The sequence below is a fragment of the Thalassophryne amazonica genome, chromosome 7 (genome assembly GCF_902500255.1).
Source record: "Thalassophryne amazonica chromosome 7, fThaAma1.1, whole genome shotgun sequence".
Lineage (NCBI taxonomy): Eukaryota > Metazoa > Chordata > Actinopteri > Batrachoidiformes > Batrachoididae > Thalassophryne > Thalassophryne amazonica.
In genome coordinates this window covers 45,323,756-45,348,261 of record NC_047109.1, presented here as the reverse complement: position 1 = coordinate 45,348,261, position 24,506 = coordinate 45,323,756, and the positions used below count along the sequence as shown (strand labels likewise).

Sequence of the window (24,506 nt, the reverse complement as noted above, 5' to 3'; positions counted from 1 at the left end):
TTGTAATATTGTTTGTTGTGATTTGGCGCTATATAAATAAAATTGATTGATTGATTGATTGACATCTTCTGGCGCATCTCCAGCCGGCCATGCGCGCGTGTCCTGCTGACATGCGTCTTGTGGATGGCGCACCGCAGGACACCGCTTCATGTGGAACAAAGCTCACGTGGGTGACATGACAGTGAGATCACCTGCTGCATGTTATGATCTGTTTTAACCTGGGGGCAGCCTGTCCATGTGCGTGTGTGCGCGCGCTTGCTGCAGCCCCTCACCATAGTGATATATGTTTTTATTTATGCCCACTTGATGATAGCAAATAGACACATGTGCATCACAGTGGTCGTTAGTCCATGTCCATCAAACACAGTACTGTCCAGCTGGGCATGCGAGTGGTGTTTGTGCGTGTCAGTTGCAATTTGGCCAACACCTGCCGCGAAAGGGTTCGATGGGCTGGCACAGTGCACACGATGTCTTTCAGCCGCTGGTGTGCGCAAGTAGTCGTACCAACAGGTGAACGAGGCATTAGAGGCAGCTACGACATTACACGGTTTGCATACGATTCCTGCTTTGTGCGCACTGACTGTGCAATTCGACCAAATTCGCACAATGTGTGAAGGGGCCCTTATGCCCATCGTGTTACACTGAAAGCTTTTCTTAGTGGTAAATGCTTGTCTCATGTACAGTAGTGTTCAGAATAATAGTATTGCTATGTGACTAAAAAGATTAATCCAGGTTTTGAGTATATTTCTTATTGTTACATGGGAAACAAGGTACCAGTAGATTCAGTAGATTCTCACAAATCCAACAAGACCAAGCATTCATGATATGCACACTCTTAAGGCTATGAAATTGGGCTATTAATAAAAAAAAGTAGAAAAGGGGGTGTTCACAATAATAGCAGCATCTGCTGTTGACGCTACAAACTCAAAACTATTATGTTCAAACTGCTTTTGTAGCAATCCTGTGAATCACTAAACTAGTATTTAGTTGTATAACCACAGTTTTTCATGATTTCTTCACATCTGCGAGGCATTAATTTTGTTGGTTTGGAACCAAGATTTTGTTGGTTTACTAGTGTGCATAGTAGGAGAAACATGCCCATATCATGATGCTTGCACCACCATGCTTCACTGTCTTCACTGTGAACTGTGGCTTGAATTCAGAGTTTGGGGGTCGTCTCACAAACTGTCTGCGGCCCTTGGACCCAAAAAGAAAAATTTTACTCTCATCAGTCCACAAAATATTCCTCCATTTCTCTTTAGGCCAGTTGATGTGTTCTTTGGCAAACTGTAACCTCTTCTGCATGTCTTATTTAACAGAGGGACTTTGCGGGGGATTCTTGCAAATAAATTAGCTTCACACAGGCGTCTTCTAACTGTCACAGCACTTACAGGTAACTCCAGACTGTCTGTGATCATCTTGGAGCTGATCAATGGGTGAGCCTTTGCCATTCTGGTTATGCTTCCATCCATTTTGATGGTTGTTTTCCGTTTTCTTCCACGCGTCTGTTTTTTTTGTTGTCCCATTTTTAAGCATTGGAGATCATTGTAGATGAACAGCCTATAATCTTTTGCACCTGCGTATAAGTTTTCCCCTCTCCAACCTTAAGAGTGTGCATATCATGAATGCTTGGTCTTGTTGGATTTGTGAGAATCTACTGAATCTACTGGTACCTTGTTTCCCATGTAACAATAAGAAATATACTCAAAACCTGGATTAATCTTTTTAGTCACACAGCAGTACTATTATTCTGAACACTACTGTATCTTGTAAGAACTACAGGTGATCACAACAGCAACCTTCAACTACTGTTATGGTAAAGAAAATATGAATTAATCATTTCAATTAGCTTGCCTTTTGATGTAGAGGGGAAGAGAATAATTACAACCAACTAAATGCATACCTTCATGCCAGCCTCATCTTCAACAAATCTTCTGTAGATGGCAAATCCAAAATCTGTGCCAACTAGATGAGGATATCTGTATTAACCTTAAATGCAAATCAATTATTTTATATAAGAGAGAGAGAGAGAGAGAGAGAGAGAGAGAGAAAACCCACCAATAATCACTATGACGAGGATACGGAATATTCCAAGCAGAGGAATCATCTCTCGGAAATTCTGTGAATTTAAACAAATCATTTGTAAAGAACAAGTGAGTACTTATACAAGTAATTCAAACAAATATATATATATATATATACATACACACACACACACACACACACACAAACACACACACTCACATACATGTGTGTGTGTATATATATTATACAACCCCTGGCAAAAATTATGGAATCACCGGTCTCGAAGGATGTTCATTCAGTTGTTTAATTTTGTTAAAAAAAAAAAGCAGATCACAGACATGACACAAAACTAAAGTCATTTCAAATGGCACCTTTCTGGCTTTAAGAAACACTATAAGAAATCAGGAAAAAAAAAAAATTGTGGCAGTCAGTAACGGTTACTTTTTTAGACCAAGCAGAGGGAAAAAAAATATGGACTCACTCAATTCTGAGGAAAAAATTATGGAATCACCCTGTAAATTTTCATCCCCAAAACTAACACCTGCATCAAATCAGATCTGCTCATTAGTCTGCATCTAAAAAGGAGTGATCACACCTTGGAGAGCTGTTGCACCAAGTGGACTGACATGAATCATGGCTCCAACACAAGAGATGTCAATTGAAACAAAGGAGAGGATTATCAAACTCTTAAAATAGGGTAAATCATCACGCAATGTTGCAAAAGATGTTGGTTGTTCACAGTCAGCTGTGTCTAAACTCTGGACCAAATACAAACAACATGGGAAGGTTGTTAAAGGCAAACATACTGGTAGACCAAGGAAGACGTCAAAGCATCAAGACAGAAAACTTAAAGCAATATGTCTCAAAAATCGAAAATGCACAACAAAACAAATGCGGAATTGGGAGGAAACTGGAGTCAATCAATCAATCAATTTTTTTTATATAGCGCCAAATCACAACAAACAGTTGCCCCAAGGCGCTTTATATTGTAAGGCAAGGCCATACAATAATTATGTAAAACCCCAACGGTCAAAACGACCCCCTGTGAGCAAGCACCTGGCTACAGTGGGAAGGAAAAACTCCCTTTTAACAGGAAGAAACCTCCAGCAGAACCAGGCTCAGGGAGGGGCAGTCTTCTGCTGGGACTGGTTGGGGCTGAGGGAGAGAACCAGGAAAAGACATGCTGTGGAGGGGAGCAGAGATCGATCACTAATGATTAAATGCAGAGTGGTGCATACAGAGCAAAAAGAGAAAGAAACAGTGCATCATGGGAACCCCCCAGCAGTCTACGTCTATAGCAGCATAACTAAGGGATGGTTCAGGGTCACCTGATCCAGCCCTAACTATAAGCTTTAGCAAAAAGGAAAGTTTTAAGCCTAATCTTAAAAGTAGAGAGGGTGTCTGTCTCCCTGATCTGAATTGGGAGCTGGTTCCACAGGAAAGGAGCCTGAAAGCTGAAGACTCTGCCTCCCATTCTACTCTTACAAACCCTAGGAACTACAAGTAAGCCTGCAGTCTGAGAGCGAAGTGCTCTATTGGGGTGATATGGTACTACGAGGTCCCTAAGATGGGACCTGATTATTCAAAACCTTATAAGTAAGAAGAAGAATTTTAAATTCTATTCTAGAATTAACAGGAAGCCAATGAAGAGAGACCAATATGGGTGAGATATGCTCTCTCCTTCTAGTCCCCGTCAGTACTCTAGCTGCAGCATTTTGAATTAACTGAAGGCTTTTTAGGGAACTTTTAGGACAACCTGATAATAATGAATTACAATAGTCCAGCCTAGAGGAAATAAATGCATGAATTAGTTTTTCAGCATCACTCTGAGACAAGACCTTTCTGATTTTAGAGATATTGCGTAAATGCAAAAAAGCAGTCCTACATATTTGTTTAATATGCGCTTTGAATGACATATCCTGATCAAAAATGACTCCAAGATTTCTCACAGTATTACTAGAGGTCAGGGTAATGCCATCCAGAGTAAGGATCTGGTTAGACACCATGTTTCTAAGATTTGTGGGGCCAAGTACAATAACTTCAGTTTTATCTGAGTTTAAAAGCAGGAAATTAGAGGTCATCCATGTCTTTATGTCTGTAAGACAATCCTGCAGTTTAGCTAATTGGTGTGTGTCCTCTGGCTTCATGGATAGATAAAGCTGGGTATCATCTGCGTAACAATGAAAATTTAAGCAATACCGTCTAATAATACTGCCTAAGGGAAGCATGTATAAAGTGAATAAAATTGGTCCTAGCACAGAACCTTGTGGAACTCCATAATTAACTTTAGTCTGTGAAGAAGATTCCCCATTTACATGAACAAATTGTAATCTATTAGACAAATATGATTCAAACCACCGCAGCGCAGTGCCTTTAATACCTATGGCATGCTCTAATCTCTGTAATAAAATTTTATGGTCAACAGTATCAAAAGCAGCACTGAGGTCTAACAGAACAAGCACAGAGATGAGTCCACTGTGAGTCAAAGTCTGTGACCGAACTGTAAGAAACCGCCTAAAGGAAATGGGATTTACATACAGAAAAGCTAAACGAAAGCCATCATTAACACCTAAACAGAGAAAAACAAGGTTACAATGGGCTATGGAAAAGCAATCGTGGACTGTGGATGACTGGATGAAAGTCATATTCAGTGATGAATCTCGAATCTGCATTGGGCAAGGTGATGATGCTGGAACTTTTGTTTGGTGCCGTTCCAATGGGATTTATAAAGATGACTGCCTGAAGAGAACATGTAAATTTCCACAGTCATTGATGATATTGAAATGACTTTAGTTTTGTGTCATGTCTATGATCTGCTTTTTTCCTACAAAATTAAACAACTGAATGAAGATCCTCCGAGGCCGGTGATTCCATAATTTTTGCCAGGGGTTGTATATATACATATACATACATATATATATATATATACATATATATATATATATATATATATATATATATATATATAGCATGTGCATTTTAAGAATTATATAGCATGTGCATTTTAAGAATTAGCTCAGGGTGCAAGCTTACCACCACAGCATTCATAAAATAACCTCCTATGAGCGCGTACACGCCTCCAGAGGCTCCAACCAAAGCACTGAGAGGATCAAATATCGAACTTGCCAGAGATCCTGAGGGCAAACAAACTAATTAGCCAATTTATCGGTGACATTTCAGACATTTCACAAAAAAACAACAAAAAACAAAACAAAAAAAAAAAACAGGAAAAAAACATTTCAACACAGGTAAACATCACATGCCTGAGTGATTAACATTTATAGACGTCAGTTATAGTCTTTAGTTATGGTTTTAAGATATGTTTTACAGTGACCAGGCCAGTAACAGCAGATTTTTAGACATTGGAATAACTACACAGACAAACGTGACAACCACCTGCCAGGACACCAGCAGTGTAAACCATTCCTACTTCAAAGCCTTTGTGGACCAGTTCTAACGGTATGCCAAGCAACAGCTGCATGATCAGATTGCCCACGATGTGCTCCACACTGCAGACACAAACAAGGAAGAAGCAAAACACCCACCGTTAACATCCACAAAAACTGTGGTGCTGGAGTAAATATCAGCTTGCTTAAACAGCTTCAGTCTTACTACAGCTGCATTGGCTGTTCTACAATGAATTACTCCCTGGGCAACACCCCCTCCGAGCGCCCCCCCCCCCCCCCCAAAAAAAAAAAATTAAAAACTGCACAAAGAGCCACTTTCTATTTTAACAATAAGGTACACAATCTCCTCCCACCTCCAACATTAGCAATAGACAATAAGGCAGTACTGCACAAAACAGTATATGTTATCAGAACTTCAATATACACTATATAATGTACATAGTAAGTCCCTTCGGCTGCTCCCTTGTTTGCACTCGGGGTCGCCACAGCAAATCCAAGGTGGATCTGCATGTTGAATTGGCACAGGTTTTACGCCGGATGCCCTTCCTGACGCAACTCCACATTACATGGAGAAATGTGGCAGGGGTGGGATTTGAACCCGGAACCTTCTGCACTGAAACCAAGCGCATTAACCACTTGGCCATGGCCACCACCCCTGCTACACTATATACTGTATATAAAAGTGGAAAATATATACAATCTGACTCATCATTCACATCTGAAAAAAAGATGTGTATTTTCAACTAAAATTATGTTGAGACACGTTTAACACAAACACACACACAGAGTGTGAAATACTAGGAAAAAAGGGAAAACTGTTCCGTGTTAGGCTCCATGAGTTCAAAAATGATATGACAAAAAGGAAAAAAAAAAAACAGGAGATTTTTTCATAAGTTTTGTGTCTGCCGTAGTGCCCTCAAGCAATGCACAGTATGTTTTCTGCAGTGAACTTTAAGACAGGTTGAAGAGTATATGCTGAATCATTGACACATCATTCAGATGGGGGAAAAAAGATATGTAAGCATCACAGCAAGAAGGCTAACAAGCGTAAGAGTTATACCACCAATTAACATTAACCCTTCATTCATGACATGGATCTCCAAGAGGAAGGTCTGAGTATGAGCTCCAATATCAGACTGTGTATAAATGGATATTGGTTTGTTTTCAAACACTGAGCAGCAAATAAGAAGTGAGAAGATTGAGGATTAACAATACGTGCACTAGCAATAATAATTTAGGTTATGTCACAGTGCCTGGAGAGAATAAACGCATACATACAAACACATTAAGACGCGCATCAGATAAATACATTCACACAGGCTCTTGGTCGATGCACCCTGGTAACATTTGTGTCATTTATGAACTGTCTTATCCAGCAGTTGCTGTGTGAGAGAGGAGGGGGAAGCCATTAATGAGGTTGAGAACCTGTTGGGATGTTAGACATTTCTGTCCCAAGCATTCTTGTAGCTGATTCTCCAGTCAAATGTGAACCACCAAATCTTGGCAAGACTGCAAAGGCTGGAAAACAGCTGAGGGCTGGGAAAGCTTTGGAGATGTTCTCCTGGCATTGCAAACAATTTCTGTTTCAATATGGGAGATGGGTACCTTTCCTGCAGATTGGAAGAAAGGGCTTGTCCCAATCTGCTCTATGTGCTGGAGAAGGTGCTTGCAAGGATTATTCTTAATAGGATTTAGTTCCAGCTACTTACTGCTCAGAGACAGTCTGACTTCACACCTAAGAAGTCAACCATTGTCGGCAGTATAGCAAAGCATTTCATTTAGTTGAGCAGACTGCTCTCTGGAACATCTGAACATTAAAGCCAGTCCATACACAGCTATTGTGAGTGCTGTGCGGAGTAGAGGCAGAAACTCTTGAGTTTTTCCCAGTGAAAACTGGTGTTTGTCAGGGGTGTGTTCTGGTGTGTGGTTTGGATTTTCGTCACAAGTGGGGCAGCCACTAAACGGTGGGTTTTATACAATAAATCTATCCAATCTGTAACAACTTGAGTTTTGTATCTTGGTGTTTTCGCCAGTAAAATTATACAAACCTATGACTAGATGCTGTTTTAATACACTAAAACAGAATGGGCTTCACTTTTAAAGGAGGTGTTGCACGTTATTTAATGTCTCAGTGAGCAAAACACCATCAAAGTATTCATGGCAGTAAGTTCATCCATGCACATGCGGTAATAATTAGTGGTCACTGATGTATTTTATTTCTAATTATTCCTCTCATTCAGTGAGTCAGCAGGTGCATTTCCAGAAAATGTCTTACTCTGCATTTCTTGGCATGTGACGTACATTTTAGGAAAAGCAAAAACATCCCAATGGCCGACAGAGTGAAATGAATGCTGTTATGTCCAACAACGAAGCGACTGAGCATTCATTCGAAAGTGATGGCTCGGATTTACATAGAATGTACAGAGAGGACACCTCACCCCGAAACTCTAATTTTTTCAGAGTCTGTCGGATTTTCAATCCTAATGTGTGGTGATGTTGCTGTCTGTGTCGCAGGATGCTATTTTACTGCCCAAGGATCGCGCATGTGGAATGTCTCCATGATGCTGTTTTTATAGTCTGCCTGTACATGCAGATGTATTTCTTACATTGGAAAAAGTCAGAATGTTATTTTCAGGAGATAATGGACTGTCTATCTAACATGCCAGAATCATGAGAGAACTTGAGGAGCTGATGGCAGAGCTGCCATGGGAATCATTCTCCATCTAGCGATCGCGTGCGATCCTTGCATGAGGACTTATAGTGGACCTGGACATTGTTCTCTGGCTGGCGATCACACACGATCTGTGCTGTCGGAAACACGAGTACTCACCAGTACTAGGTTTTTGGCAGTCTCCATAGCTGTTTGTTGCTGATGCTGTATATTCTGAAACCAGTCACGGAAGTGCACAAAGTAATCCCGGTGTATCACTGGATGGTCACTAACAGCCTAAATCTAAATTGTTATGATTTTGGTAGGACATGTCCTTTAAAAATAAATGACTCCCTCAAAATATCACCACTTTTTATGGGAAACCACAAAAGCTGTGCATTGCGGGAAAAAATAATATCCTCCACTGTGTGTATGAAAAAGAAGAACAGGGAATAAGCAGAAACATTCAAACAAAAGATGAAGGAATTGGAGAATATAAATGCAAATAATCCAACAGAGTTAACTGAAAAGGAACTATGGAAGTGTAAACGTCATCTGAATAATATATTTAAAGCAAAAATGAGACTTGGATATGACAACTCTGAGAATAATCTTGGGGGTTTTATGCACTTTATCTGATGGGTATTGACTTGAGCTATGGATCTTGGCATTGCTGTCAGTACAGTAGCGGATCAGTAAATTGTGACAATTCCAGGCCCAAGATGACAGATGAAAATATTGCAGAAATGAGCTCAAAATCTATTCTAGTGATTTTCATCTCTATGGAAGCTTTTATCCAAAAAAGCTGTATAAATCTCTTTTGATTTGTCACACTATTTCAAAGTTGTAGGTCAGTGTCTCTTAAAGGCTGTCCTATGACTATTTAATTAAAGAATAAAGATTATATTTCCCTATAAAAAGGTCAGTGACACAACTCTAAACATCAACTTTTAAAAATTCTGCATATGATGTTTTCAGCTAACAGCACCAGGTCTGTACAGCAGTCCCCAAAACATTTTGGCCTCCGTAGCCACATGACTGCACAGTATGTTTTGGTCAATCACAATGCCAATGCTGATTTAGCTATTCATGAGTTTTTCAGTGTTTGGTTAGAGATTCAACAGCAACTCAGGCAATCATACTCTTTCACTCCAAGTTGCCATAATGGGTCATGAAAGCGCTGTCAGTAGAACAAATGACAGGCCGTTATTAAAACTGAAACATGCCATTAGTATGACATCCACCATAAAATTATTTATGAATCAGCCATTTCAAAAATTGCAGGTGGTTACAAAGACTTGGTGATGTAATACCTCAAAGAAGAATTTTTCCACAACTAAAGAGCAACAGTTGGGGAGAGGGATGGCGTGGGACAGCACTCACAAAAATGACCCAAAAAACAATTATGAGCATCACGAATCATATTTACAGGAAGACTATGATCTTGTACTGCATAACTTCTTTGGGACTGAGACTACTCCCTACACAGATTACATTTTTTAACCCTCTGGGGTCCGAGGACATTTTTTGGACAGTTCACTCACCTGGCATAAATGTTTTATTATTGCTGTTAACAGCTCTCCCTGCATCCCACAATCACGTTTGTCTCTTTTTTTCAGGACAACCTGTGCTTTCAGAATATATGTTTTTGTTGTGTTTTATAAGTGTAATAAAGGTTTACACTCAGAAATAAGAAAGAAAAAAATAAAGCGAAAAATTATTTTCCACACACATTTATTCAAAACACACAGCAAACTATAACAAACAACTGTTTTGACACTTTATAAAGGTAATTTGAGGTCTTGTGTGAAAGACTGTAAACAAACAATAAACAAAAACAAAAAGGTTCAAACAATAAACACAAATGTACATTTTGAACAATATATATAAATTGGTCTATGCGTTTTGTTTGTCTCATCTCAAAGCAATTTCTGTCTGCTATTACACAACGTTTACATCACAAACTTCTACTTCTACTGTGTTTTGGACTGTTCATTCACACTTTGGCCCACTTTGGGTCCTTACAGTCTGAGGAGTGGGCCTCCCCCTCACTCCAGTGATATGGTAAACAGTGCTTTACACAGAGAAAGCAATAGAGTTATCCAGTAACATTCACATGCAAACTAGTGGCGCAATCCTGTTAGTTACACACTCTGTTTGAGCACGTGAGATTGTCATCAGAGGCTCTCCGTCTGCTCCATCTGCTTTCACTTTCACTGTGCGTAATGGCACAGGGTGCATTGGAATAGTATGTACTCAGTGGAGCACCCAGTGGGCTATTCAAACGGGCTAACTAGTAACAAATCACTCCTGAAAACAATCTTTGGCTTTACATGTGAAATCTGCCCTACGATTGGATTTTGGAAAACCATGTGATGGTGAACCAATTCTGATTGGACACTCACATTGCGCACGTCATCACACAGCTTCTATGAGGAGTACAAAGATGGCCGATGGCTGGCTCGAAAGTCCACGGAGTTAACTTTTCAGCAAAAAAAAAAAAAAAAAAATGTTCTATCTCATATCATTAAAACGTTATTTAGAATTTAGTAAAGCTTAGTCTTAGCCATCGTATACGACGGCGTCAGCCCCAGATGGTTAACATGTTAATTAGGGATTTAATGGTCTTCCATGTGTACTTACCCAGCATGGACAAACATGTAGGAGAGAAATCGCCATGCTTCCTGCCTGTGGTCAGGCTTGTAAATAAGACGGCTATGCCAGATACCATCCTCCAGGGTCACCCACTGCTTCTGTGGCTTCCACACAGCATAGTAGATAAACACGGCCAACTGATAACGGGAAAAAAAGAAACAATGCATCAAACAAAAAACTACAAGTAGGGCTTGGAAATAAAGCTTGAGGATATCATTTCCAATATTGATACAATATTGATAATCACGAAAGCACAAAGGCAAAAACTTATTTTCCATGTAAGAAAACAGATCAAGCCTCAACTTGTGTACCCCATGCCCCATCTGGCAAACTGGTGACATTTCATATCTTCTTTTTAAGAAAACCCAGCAAACAAAACCTGCACTATGCAGTTTCTGCAATCACAACCACAAGAACCTATATTTCCTCAGAGCTGTCTGTGTGTCTTGTGTGTTCTCTTCTTGCACAGGTGTTCAGTTTTTGAGAACTACTTACTCTTGAAACATCTACCACACTGTACGTCTTTCTTCATGACTGATGTATGAAAGTTCATGTGTCCATCTCATCTTGTTCAAAGAAAATTGGCTTTGAAATGTGTGATTTGTTAGAAAAATAACTCTTACATTTTGTTTGTCCAATTACTGACAGGCTCTGAAAACTGATGCACTATATAAACATACATACTACATACATACGGTGCATCCGGAAAGTATTCACAGTGCTTAGAATTTTGCAGTGAAGTAGAATTTTTGAGGGAAAAAAAAATTATTTACTCCATTTTGGAATAAGGCTGTAACATAATAAAATGTGGAAAAGGTGAAGTACTGTGAATACTTTCTGGATGTACTGTACACACACTGCCAAAATTACTAAACCATTTCATCTTTGGTGATGTACAGAAGCCAAATGGCAAAAATTGTCACTGTGCAATTATTTATGGACCTGGCTGTATAAAATTGGAGTTTTCCCCACTGTTGTACTCTTCAACCACAGAAAAAAACATGCAGACATGCTATAGTTTTTGTTTTAAGTTGAAAAAGGTCTGGGGTTAAATTCCACCACTGTGCACTTCCTTTCTGTACCTTTTTGTACACTGTCTCTGTATCTGTGTGGGAGTTTCCTGAAGACACTCCAGTTTCCTTCCACCATCAAAACATGAGCATTTGTTAAAATGTTCCATTGACTGTTACCAACCAAGGCCTTGTGTCCCTGCAGCTGTGGCTGCCCACTGCTATTCGTGGTTGGACTGTGTCCAACTGTAATTAGGACGGGTTATTTGCAGGAGACAAAAGTTGTAGGCAATGTATGATGAGAAAAAAATCATTCTTAAATTTGAAATGACATAATGCCAACACCCTCAGTCAAGAATTCAAGGCACTGATGAAAGTAACAACTCCCAAGATATGAGATCCATAGCTATAAATATTTCTTACAATGTTCTTCTCTAGCTCCACACAGATTGTACAGAAAAAGTGAAGGAGACTAAACAAAAGACAACTTGTCACCACCTCTGCTGTGAAATAACATTAAATTACTTGATACCTTAGTTGGCTTTAAAAGGCTTTACAAAGTAATAAAATTACTCGTTATAGCTTGAAGAATTAGGTTTACTGATTTTGTTGTTTTGGGTTTGTGCATTGTGCACTACGTATTATTTGTCTGGTTGTGTTTGAAATATTAGTTCATTGGTCAATTTATATTTTTCGTGCATGCTTCTTTAGTATTTGTTATGAGTGTGTGTATATATATATATATATATATATATATATATATATATATTAATAGTATAAGTGGTGAATGTTTGTAAGATGTGCTTCTGCCTGCACCCTTTTGGCCACACGGGTACGCTGTTAAGTTGATCCTTTTACGATTTTTTGTTATTGTTGAATTGTGCCGAAGAAATAAATTCATTCATTTATTCAAATTTGTTCAGCTGCAAATCAGAACTGCATATGAGCCTGAACATTCACTTTATTGACAAAAAGTACACTCTTCAAAACAAATGTCTGAGGTCCATAATGGGGAGGTTATTGCATAGAGACTAAATAAAACAATGCATCCTGGGGAATGAACACAAGTCTGCATCACAACTGCCAAAGTGGCAATTAGAGAAAGCAACGTCACTGAACAAGGGAGGCCAACTGCAATGCTTTTAGATTCTAATTAGTGACTGACAAGAGAGCTCCTACAGCAGTTAAATGAACTTGATTTCACTCAAAAAGAAAAAAAAAAAGAAAAAGAAAAGAAAAAGGACTTACAGGTTGTAATAACACTTCAGGTGTGTCCCTGCCCCATGCCCCAAGAATTTCTATGTCTATAAGAAATGAGATTACAGTTTAACTGCATCCATCAGTTTATTCCAGTTGAGAGAGATAGGATCTTGGAGTCCTATCCAAGCGGTCATTGGGCGAGAGCCGGGAAACAGCCTGGACAGATCCCCAGTGTATCCTACAATCAATTTAGAGTCACCAATCCACCTAAAATCCAGGTCCTTGGAAACGGGAGGAAGCCGGAGCACCCAGAGGGAACCCAGGCAAACAGGGAGAGAACATGCAAACTGAATGAATGAATTTATTTGGCATACATACACACATTAAAAAAAAAACAAAAAAAACTTGTGAATCAAAAAACGAAAAAAATTCAAACAATTTCCTGGTTTGTGCGGCCGAAAGCGTGTTGGCAGAAGCAAAAGTTTATAAACACCCACCCCTTTTGTAATTTACAGTACACACACATTTTATATATAATATATACACACACACACACACACACACACTCATAACAAGTACCAAAAAGGAAAAAACAAGCACAGACAACTAAGATTAATTATTGAACCAGTGAATGTCTCAACATAACTGAACAGTGTGCAATCAAAGGAACCAGTAACAAACTCAGTTAACCTAACTCTTCATACTGTAACAAGTAACTATATTATTTTCATAAAGTCTTTTTAAGCCAACTAAAACACCAGATACTTTAATGCTATCAAAACAGTTATTCAAAATTTTTACACCTTTTACAGAAACACAAGGACTCTTTACAGTAGTATTAGTCTTTAATTTATCAAACACTAATGTTCCTCTCAAATTATAGCTGGGCTCCCTCATTTTGAACAGTTCAAGGACATGTTGAGACAAAAGTTTATTTTTAACTTTATACATGCTTTGTATCATGATAAAAATCAACCAGAATTTCAGTCCCAGAATTTCAAAATATGTAAACAGACAAATAGTCAGTTTGTTGGCTCACGATATGGTTTACTACTGATAACTCTTATAGCTTTATTTTGTAGTAAAAATATTTGTATTTGTTTTGTATGCGTTTCCCCAAACCTCAATGCAACAGGCCATATATGGGACAAGTAATGAATGATATAATGTAACTAATGAATGTTAGGAGAGGAAGTCTTGAGCTTTATATAGGATTGCGATGGCTTTGGAGATTTTAGATTTAATATAATTAATATGAGTTTTCCAGCTTAATTTATCATCAATAAAAACTCCAAGAAATTTGGTTTCAGTTACAATTTCAATTTCAGCATCATTTAATAATAAATTTCTACTTAAATTCTTGGGCTAATTTCCAAATACAATACACTTTGTTTTACAAAGATGAAGCAATAATTTGTTTAAATCAAACCATTGTTTGAAATTAAGTAGTTCCCTCTCCATCATGTTCAAGAGCTGTCTCAAATGATCCCCACTACAAAACACTGTTGTATCATTAGCAAACAAAATACAACTCACAGACTTAGAAACCCAACATATATCATTAATATATAACAGAAAGAACAACGGCCCAAGGACTGAACCCTGGGGCACCCCACACGTAATCTTCAAAAATTAAGAATTTATCCCACCAGTATGGACACACTGATACCTGTTGTGTAAATAGCCAGCTATCCAATCATGTGCCAGTCCTCTAATACCATACTTCTGTAGTTTATCCAACAATAGAGTGTGCTCTATAGTATCAAATGCTTTCTGTAAATCAAAGAAAACCCCTACAGTGTACTGCTTATTCTCTACTGCATTTGTAATTTGTTCAACAAAATCAATTAAAGCCAGTGAAGTTGTATGATTTTATTTTTTTTCTAAATCCATATTCCTGTTCACTACATATATGATGTTTAGTTATGAAATAGTTTAACCTCTTTACAAATATCTTTACCAAATTTTTTTTTTAAATTGTGGTAAGAGTAGGAATGGCCTATAGTTTGAAAAGGCATGTTTATCACCCGATTTGAACAGCAGTATCACTTTAGCCATCTTCATTTTAGAAGAAACTTTTCCAGTCGTTATTGACAAATTACAAATATAAGTTCATGGTTTAACAGTACAAATCAATAATATTCTTTATCAAAAACATATCAAAGTTAGAACTGTCAGTTGATTTTTTTTCCTTTTAATTTATGAACTATGTCAATAATTTCATTTTCATCTGTTTCTTTAATGTACACTGAATCTAGAATTGTGTTGTTTTACTGTTGTCTGAAGAACATGTTTTCGAGGATACAATTGAATTGTTAGGTTTTTTCCAACATTAACAAAATAGTTGTTGAAATGATCCGCAATAACTTTATTAATTTATTAAATGCACACAGAAAGGACCTGGAATCTCACAGTGAGGCAGCAATGCTGACCACTAAGCCACAGTGCTTTCCCAGTTTGATTTTATGTTATTTATTATTCATGCAAATGATGTTCTGCAGTTCTTGTTCATTCAGGTTTTGAATTTTAGTGGAGCAGATAACTAACAATTATTAATTAATGGAAACAATCACCAAAATTGCCACACATACTCAAACATTACTCTTGAAAAAACTGGGTATCCACTTGAATTTTCAATAGGCAGCCAGGTAGGGGTCAAAAATTTAAAATGTTCCAATCATATTGAAAGCTATACCACATTATTTGTCTGAACATACATATTCCAAAAAGGTATAGTTTGGACTATCTATGATTGAATGTTATGGAGTTATGGGGTAATAACATTAAGAATGGTGACAAAGGTAAGTTTCAGTTTGTACAGGGGTCAGAAGTTAAAGTTGCTCCAATTTTGGTAAAAAAAAAAAAAAAAAAAAAAAAAAAAAAAAAAGTGGTGCAAATTATTGGTTGAACTAATAGGATTAATATGAGGGAAGCATCACAAAGCGGCGCGAAGCTCACTCATGGTACAGGGCGTCCTAAACAGGAAGTGCCAATTTTCAAATCCACAGTAAAACAGGAAATGTTCAAATGTCAAACACTTCCTGGATTGACAGACAAGATCCCATGGAATCTCGCGGGAACTCAGTGGCAAGCTCACACTCAAACAGGAAGTGCAAATTTATCATTCACAGTGAAACAAGAAATGTTCAAATGTCAAACACTTCCTGGCATGGGTGGCGCTGGAGCGGAGGTCGGGGTTTCACTGGACTCTCCTGAAATCTGATTGTACACAGATAATTGATATGTCACAGCACCACACGTCTGGTTGAAAGAGCTGCATTTTCAAATCAGTGAGTCACACTGACTGCTAGGTTTCTCCTGTCCAGTAGTTTGTACTGTGTACCACAAAAAGTTCTAATCCACCTTAGTAGAAGAAGAAAAATGTTTGCTCCAGATTTGAACTGAACACATCATTTGAACTATGGACTTCTAATCACACCAAACTGATATTGGTAAGTAAACAACTGTATTTTATGCCAGAAATGAGGTCCAGGTTGTTAAAAGCAGCATTTCTCCTTTAATTCGGGTGGCTTATTGTTGTTGGCTTATTAGTGCAGCAGATAACTAAAACAATCCTTCAAATGGTGATACAAGCATCAATTTCAGCACACATACAGCTGGAGCAAAATTAATGGAGCAACTTTAACTTTTGACCCCTGTACAAACTGAAACTGACCTTTGTCACCATTTTTCCTGCTTTTACCTCATAACTCCATAACATTCAGTCACAGATAGTCCAAACTATACCTTTTTTGGAATCTTTATGATCAGGCAAATAATGTGGTGTAGTTTTCTATATGATTGGAGCATCTTTTAATTTAGAACAGGGGTGGGCAACTTGTTCCAGAAAGGGCCAAAAGGGTGCAGGTTTTCTTTGCAGCCACTGATTCCACCAGGTGATTTCACTGATTAATATCACTTTGAGCACATGCAATCAGTGAATCAGTGACTGATTTTCATATCATATTGATATGAAAATTCAGTAAGGTATATCTTCTATTATACATTCCAAATCTAAGGTGGAACTCTACTAGTGTTTACTAAGGTACACCGAAATATCTTAAAAAAAAAAAAAAAAGAGAGAGAGAGAGAGATATAGTAGAACCACTTAGGTGCCTGGTCTTGAGAACCAGGGATGGTAGGTTGAAAAGCTTTTTTATCCCATGGGAAGTCTCCTTACCCACCTAAGTGGCTCAAGAATATGGACAGCATGTATATAAGAGACATTTATGTGACAATTTATGACAATATCGAGATACGATAATTTGGCCATATTGTGCAGCCCTCCTGTCAACTAGCTGAAAACTTTGAATATTCATTTACATCTACATTAAAAATGCTTAAAGTGGCCAGGGGGTTAATAGGGCTGTAATGAGGGGGCTCAGCTGAAAAGCAAAAAAGAAAAATGCTTAAAAAGGTGGAGAGTATGGGGTCAGAGGCCCTCCAGAAGCTGAAAGGCAAAATAAGGAAAATGCTTAAAAAGGCGGGTGGGGGGGGGAGAGCTCTAATTTAGCCATGCTCATGATCCAAGAACCATTTACTGAAAAAAGTCTGAAGGACCTAAAGGACATGGTTAGATTGCAAGGAGCTTTTCCAAGTATGTGAGAGGCAAATATGCCAAATATGCTTAAAAAGGGGGGGGAGGTTGTCATGGTAATCCCCCCCCCCCCCCCCCCCCCCCCGAAGCATTTACTCAAAATAAAGTCTGAAGAACCTAAATGACATGGTGAAATGCTGACGAGCTTCGCTCATTCATGTCTGTGACATATGCATATTAAATTGAATAGTTTTGACTGTGGGAAATGCTTGGTCTGCAAGGTAAAGGTCAAACAACGCAGATGTCCACTGGATTCTACGGCATGTGACATATGACACCCTGTAACATGATAACTAAGCATGACACATGGTGCAAACTATTCCTTTAAAAACCTATTAACTCAACAAATAATTCACACCACCTTTTACAACTTTAACTTCTGACCGCTGTACAAATGAAAGCTGACCTTTGTTACCATTGTTGTTGTTTTTACCCCTTAACATTCAGTCATAGATAGTCCAAACTATACCTTTTTGGAATATTTATGTTAACACAAATAATGTGGTATAGCTTTCAAGATGATTGGAACATTTTTAAATTTTGACCCCTGTGTAATCTTCAATTTACCTCTACCTGGCCGCCTACTGAAAATTCAAGTGGATACCCAGTTTTTTCAAAAAAGTAATGTTTAAGGAGTATTTGTTCCAACTTTGGTGCTTATCGTCATTTGAAAGATTCCTCTGTAAATATTCTGTTATCTGCTACATTATTGCCATAAGGAAATTCATAATTACTTTTAAACAAAGCTGGCATGAAATACAGTGGAGACACCATCTTAATTTATACGGTGATATCTACTGACACTGTTTAATAGAAGATAGACATTAATTTGTTTCATCCAGTCTGAAAATTACTCACTAAAACAGCCCAGTGACTAACATGACTCTTGACAGTGTTACGCAAATCAGTCTTCAGCAGCTGTGGCACTGCACAGCACAAAAACAACAGCAGCACAGCCAAAGAATTAGCAGATCAGGGCACATAAAGCACTTAAGAATTTTGCAAGGGCTTCAAAATCACGAGTCACGAGTTGTTACCATTTTAACTGCAACGCATATTTTTATAAATTAGGGATTACTGTAATTGTTTTAGCTCACATTCACATATTACAAATTCAGAGTAAAAATAAGAGTTTGTTGAATGCACCATTAGTCCATGTTACTTTGTGCACATTGTGTTGTTAAGAAAAGTGGTATATACATAAGTTTATTGTCATCTTAATTCTTATTGCAATTAATAAAGCCAAATCCATGTGTGTTGTGTATGACTATATGCATTTTCAGACCAAGACTGCACAGTCCAGTGGATCAGAAATCCTCACCTCCCCAATACTGATGAGAATGATGAAGATGGGAGGTGGGCAGCAGTTGGCACGTTCCAAGTATCTGCTGCGAGAGTCTTCTGGAAGCATCCACTTGGAGACAGACTGTTGGAATTTCTCACAACATCCTAGTTTTCTGTGGCTATCAAGTTCGTCTTGTCCATTACTGAATTGTCTCCCATCTCGGTCCACGGGAAGGGGTTCTCCTTCCTCCTCGTTTCTAACATCCATCACTGTTCCAGTCCTAGGGAGCAAAATGTACTGTTGAGTATTCTGACGGTTGTGTACCTCTGAGTTTTGTAGTTGCCTTCAATATAAGTGAAATGGGTTAGTGTAATGCAATTGGATTTCTGAGGTCCAGGTGTTGCACGACTTATATTTATATACACACATGGTATACAAAAGGTATTCACAGCACTTCAGTTTTTCCACATTTTATGTTACAGGCTTTTTGCCTCAAATTTCCACTCAAAACACCCCATAATGACAAAATGAAAAAAAGTTTTTTTTATTTTTTTTTTTTTTGCTATTTTTTTTTAAATAAAAAACTAAGAAATCACATTCACACCCGTTGCACCTTTGGCAGCAATTACAGCCTCAAGTCTTCTTGAATATGATGCCACAAGCTTGGCACACCTATCTTTGGGCAGTTTTGCCTATTCCTCTTTGCAGCACCTCTCAAGCTCCATCATGTTGAATGGAGAGTGTTGGTACACAGATCTGTTCAATCGGATTCAGGTCTGGGCTCTGGCTGGGCCACTCAAGGACATTCACAAAGTTATGCTGAAGCCACTCCTTTGATATCTTGCCTGTGTGTTTAGGGTCATTGTCCTGCTGAAAGATGAACAGTTGCCCCAGTCTGAGCTCAAGAGCGCTCTGGAGCAGACTTTCATCCAGGATGTCTCTGTACATTGCTGCATTCATCTTTCCCTCAACCTGACTAGTCTCCCAGTTCTTGCCACTGAAAAACATCCCCACAGCATGATGCTGCCACCACCATGCTTCACTGTAGGTACGGTGCCAGGTTTCCTGCAAACATGACACCTGGCATTCATGCCAAAGAGTTCAATCTTTGTCTCATCAAACCAGAGAATTTTAATTCTCATGGCCTGAGAATCCTTCGGGTGCCTTTTGGCAAACTGCAGGTGGGCTGCCATGTGCCTTTTGTGTCGTCGAGCCAGGAGCTGCGTGTCAGAGAGCGAGCTGCAAAAACGTTTGTACCTGAGTTTTTGTGCCTCAGAGGTGGTGTTTGTAGTTGCCATCTGCCACGCCGGTGTTTGCCAACCCGGACAGTGGGAATACCACCTCAACCGGCAACTTAGCCCCGCGACTGGACAGCAACAACGTCTGAGGCCCACCCAATGTGGTGAATTCACAGAGGCCACGCGCTGCATCACTGAAGCCGCGCGTCACGAGTGCTGCTTCCCCGAGGCCTCGTGCAGCCACCGCGGATCCATCGGCGCGGAAACGCCAAGGCCACGCGGCACCAGCGCAGCACAGATCCATCCCGGTGACCAACAACGCAGGCTGTTAACATCTGCGATCGCCAAGCAGCCCACAAGCCGACCATGGGGCCTAAGAAGGTTCTGACGGCAGAGGAAGGTGACGATATTAAAAAATCTCTGGACTTTCTATCAGAGGAGATTTCTGTTTTGAAGCAGCAACAGAAATCAATCATGGATCTGGTGGAGGAGGTGAAGGCATTAAGGCTCCAGAATACCAAGAAAGACCGGCGTCTGGTGCAGCTGGAAAATAGAGTGGCTGAATTGGAGCAGTACACCAGAATTAACGACGTCATCATCACCGGTCTTCACATCAAACCACGGTCCTACACACGGGCGGTAACAGATGAGAGCGGAGAGGAGCCCAGTGAATAGGAGGTCAGCTCTGTGGAAAAACAGGTTGCTGATTTCCTCCTATCTAAAGGTATAGAAATGGATTTAAATAACATTGAAGCGTGCCACCCTCTGCCCCGGAGAAATGACGGTGATAAACGAACCGTCATCATCAGACTCATCAACAGAAAACACAAAACAGCACTGTTAAAACAAGGAAGAAAACTGAAAGGGACAAACGTATTCATCAATGAACAGCTCACCAAACGCAACGCTGACATCACCAGGAAAGCACGCTTCTTAAAGAAACAGGGAAAAATCCAGCACACATGGACTTCAAACTGTAAAATATTCATTAAACTGAACGGATCACCAGAACCAGTCTAATGTTGTTTTCTTTGTGTGTGACACAATGAGCTTTTTGCACATTCATTTCCTATGTGGTTTTTAACTACAAATGGCAAATAAACTAATCTTGAATCTTGAAGAAGCAAAAGTTATGGCAATAAGGAACATCGAGGAGTTGGACAAATATGAACAATAGGTATGAGGACTCAAACACAACACAGCATCATGAAGCAGACTGGAGCAACCCACTCATCCACATCATCTACACCCGGAGACAAGAGAGACATAATGAATAAGGATAATGATCTGTTTATTTCTGCCCAGGAGCTCTGTCTAGATACATTTAATTATAATAATTCTGCTAACCGCCCCTTCGAATCTGAAAATGATCCTGATACCTTTTTCAGTGAGAATATTGTGAGACAGTGCAAATATTTTACAGAAGAACAATTCAAAAATTATAAAATCAATGATGAAGATTTTTCAATTATACATTTCAACAGCAGAAGTCTTTCTCGTAATCTGTCCACTATTAGTGATTGTTTGAAAACATCCAAAAAAAAGTTTTTCAGTTATTGCAATTTCAGAAACATGGTTAAATGAGGATAATAAAGATCTGGTATATCTTGATGGTTATGAATTGTTCCTGGTTAATAGGCAGACGAGAAGAGGTGGACGCGTTGCATTATATCTAAGGTCAGATTACAACTGTAAACTCATTAACATCATGTCATTTACAGTGGACAACATCATGGAATGTGTTACCATAGAAATTAGATCTATAAACTCCAAAAACATAGTTAGTTGTATTTACAGAGCTCCTGGGACAAATATTGACACCTTTGAAGACGTTATCTTAGGAATGTACAACAAAAAAAAAAATCAACAGAAATAAGCATTTATTTGTCTGTGGAGATTTCAATATAGATTTTTTAAACCCTCACAATCATCTACAAATCATCTCATTTCTAAACACCTTGTACTGTTTAGGCCTGTTTCCAACCATCATTCATCCTAGCAGAATAACTATGGACTCAACAACTCTCATTGACAATATTTTAACCAACGCTATATCCGGTAATCTTAGTGGGGGACTACTGGTCAGTGATATCAGTGATCACTTGTCAGTTTTCTCAGTCTTTGCATTGGAGGGTTGTTGTAAGTATCGAAGCAATACCAAATTCATGAGTAGAAAAGTAACACCTGAAACAATTGAAAATTTAAGGGAGGATTTATCAAGTCAAAATTGGTCGGCTGTTTTTGTTGATGATGTTGACAGGTCATATGATGCTTTCATTTCCATTTTTTCCAGTTTGTATAATAAACACCGTCCATTTGTTGACAAAATATACAAAAATCAATACAGCAATAAACCATGGATAACTAAGGGGCTTCAGAGGGCATGTAAAAAGAAAAACTTACTATATAAACAATTCATAAAACTACGAACTAAGGAAGATGAAAGTAAGTAGAGAAGCTTGAATCTTCGACTGGACTGGGTTGCTTGACGCGAGAATGTTTCACTTCAAATCGCAGAAGCTTCCTCAGCTAAAATTCTTGCGCGGGTGGTCTGACTTCTGTCTTAACTCTTGTAGAGAAGAATAATCAAGAAGTCACAAAAGCTGGAGTTTTAAACCTAACCAGACCCCTCCTACCGAGAGGCAGATTGCTATAGGCCAGTGACTAAACAATAGCTGTAATTAGCACCTACTGTGCTCTAGTTAGCACCCTCCTAATAACAGGGCAGCTGTCCCTCCTAATGATGGGACGGACCCTCTCTTGATGGCTCCCTTGACGACTCTGCTCATGACATGAATGACTCATTACCATGAACAAAAGACTGAAACTGCTTTGACCTGAGTACCCCATTGTAAACAGAGGATAAAGCGTGTCTCAGACCCCCTCCCCGGTTAAGGCTGGGTTTCAAACGTTTCACAAAGAATGCCTCCTTGACCCCTCTCTCAAACCATTTCTTCTCTCTGGCTAATATTTTAACTTCCTTGTCCTCAAATGTGTGGTTAGTGTCTTTAAGGTGGAGATGAACTGCAGACTGAGGTCCACTGGCGCCCTCTCTGTCATTACATCATCAATAAATGCACAAGTTTACGTTGATATTTTGGACACTTTTCTTATCCCATCAATTGAAAGGATGTTTGGGGATGATGAAATCATTTTTCAAGATGATAATGCATCTTGCCATAGAGCAAAAACTGTGAAAATATTCCTTGCAAAAAGACACATAGGGTCAATGTCATAGCCTGCAAATAGTCTGGATCTTAATCCAATTGAAAATCTTTGGTGGAAGTTGAAGAAAATGGTCCATGACAAGGCTCCAACCTGTAAAGCTGATCTGGCAACAGCAATCAGAGAAAGCTGGAGCCAGATTGATGAAGAGTACTGTTTGTCACTCATTAAGTCCATGCCTCAGAGACTGCAAGCTGTTATAAAAGCCAGAGGTGGTGCAACAAAATACTAGTGATGTGTTGGAGCGTTCTTTTGTTTTTCATGATTCCATAATTTTTTCCTCAGAATTGAGTGATTCCATATTTTTTTCCCTCTGCTTGGTCTAAAAAAGTAACCGTTACTGACTGCCACAATTTTTTTTCCTGATTTCTTATCGTGTTTCTTAAAGCCAGAAAGTTGCCATTTGAAATTACTTTAGTTTTGTGTCATGTCGGTGATCTGCTTTTTTTCTACAAAATTAAACAACTGAATGAACATCCTCCGAGGCCCGTGATTCCATAATTTTTGCCAGGGGTTGTATAGACCTATATCACTCTTGCCACAATTTTCCAAAATTTTGGAAAAAATATTTGCTAAAAGATTAAATGATTATTTACTGAAGCATAACATCATTTGTGAAGAACAATATGGATTCAGGAGGTCTCGAACTACATCACAGGCTTTGATGGACTTTGTGGAAAGTATAGCAACTGCATTTGACAAACAATACACAGTAGGTGTTTTTTTATTTACAGAAAGCGTTTGATGCAATTAACCATGGAATACTATTAACTAAACTGCAGAAATACGGAATCAGAGGTCTGGCATATGAATGGATAACTAGTTATTTACAAGGCAGATTTCAGTATGTTCAATAATACAAATTCTGAACTCAGGGAAGTCACATGTGGGGTGCCACAGGGCTCAGTGCTGGGTCCTTTGTTGTTTATACTCTATATAAATGATATAAGTTGGGTGTCGAGTTCACTGAGATGTGTCCTTTTTGCGGATGATACAACTGTGTTTTGTAGCGGTGAAAATCTTGAACAGCTTCTGGACATAGTGGAGAAAGAACTGGAAAAATTTAAGGTTTGGTTTGATGCTAATAAGTTGTCACTCAACCTTGGGAAAACCAAATTATATTTGGAAATAAACAGGCACCCAAATGTAAAAATTTAACTATAAACAATAAGGACATTGAGTCAGTAAGAGAATACATTTTTAGGTGTCATAAT

General features: G+C 38.8%; 1 protein-coding gene across 1 annotated transcript in view; it reads right to left on the bottom strand.

The window, feature by feature from the left end:
• The window catches only part of rhbdl2 (rhomboid, veinlet-like 2 (Drosophila)), a 45,221-nt gene that overhangs the window by 14,708 nt on the left and 6,007 nt on the right, over nt 1-24,506 (bottom strand). The window contains exons 2-7 of the mRNA XM_034174100.1: nt 18,866-19,109; nt 10,726-10,874; nt 5,422-5,534; nt 5,059-5,159; nt 2,059-2,119; nt 1,904-1,965 (exon numbers count right to left, since the gene is read on the bottom strand). Coding sequence (XP_034029991.1) covers nt 1,904-1,965; nt 2,059-2,119; nt 5,059-5,159; nt 5,422-5,534; nt 10,726-10,874; nt 18,866-19,096 — 717 coding nt within the window. The 5' untranslated portion in view covers nt 19,097-19,109. The remainder of the gene's footprint in view (nt 1-1,903; nt 1,966-2,058; nt 2,120-5,058; nt 5,160-5,421; nt 5,535-10,725; nt 10,875-18,865; nt 19,110-24,506) is intronic.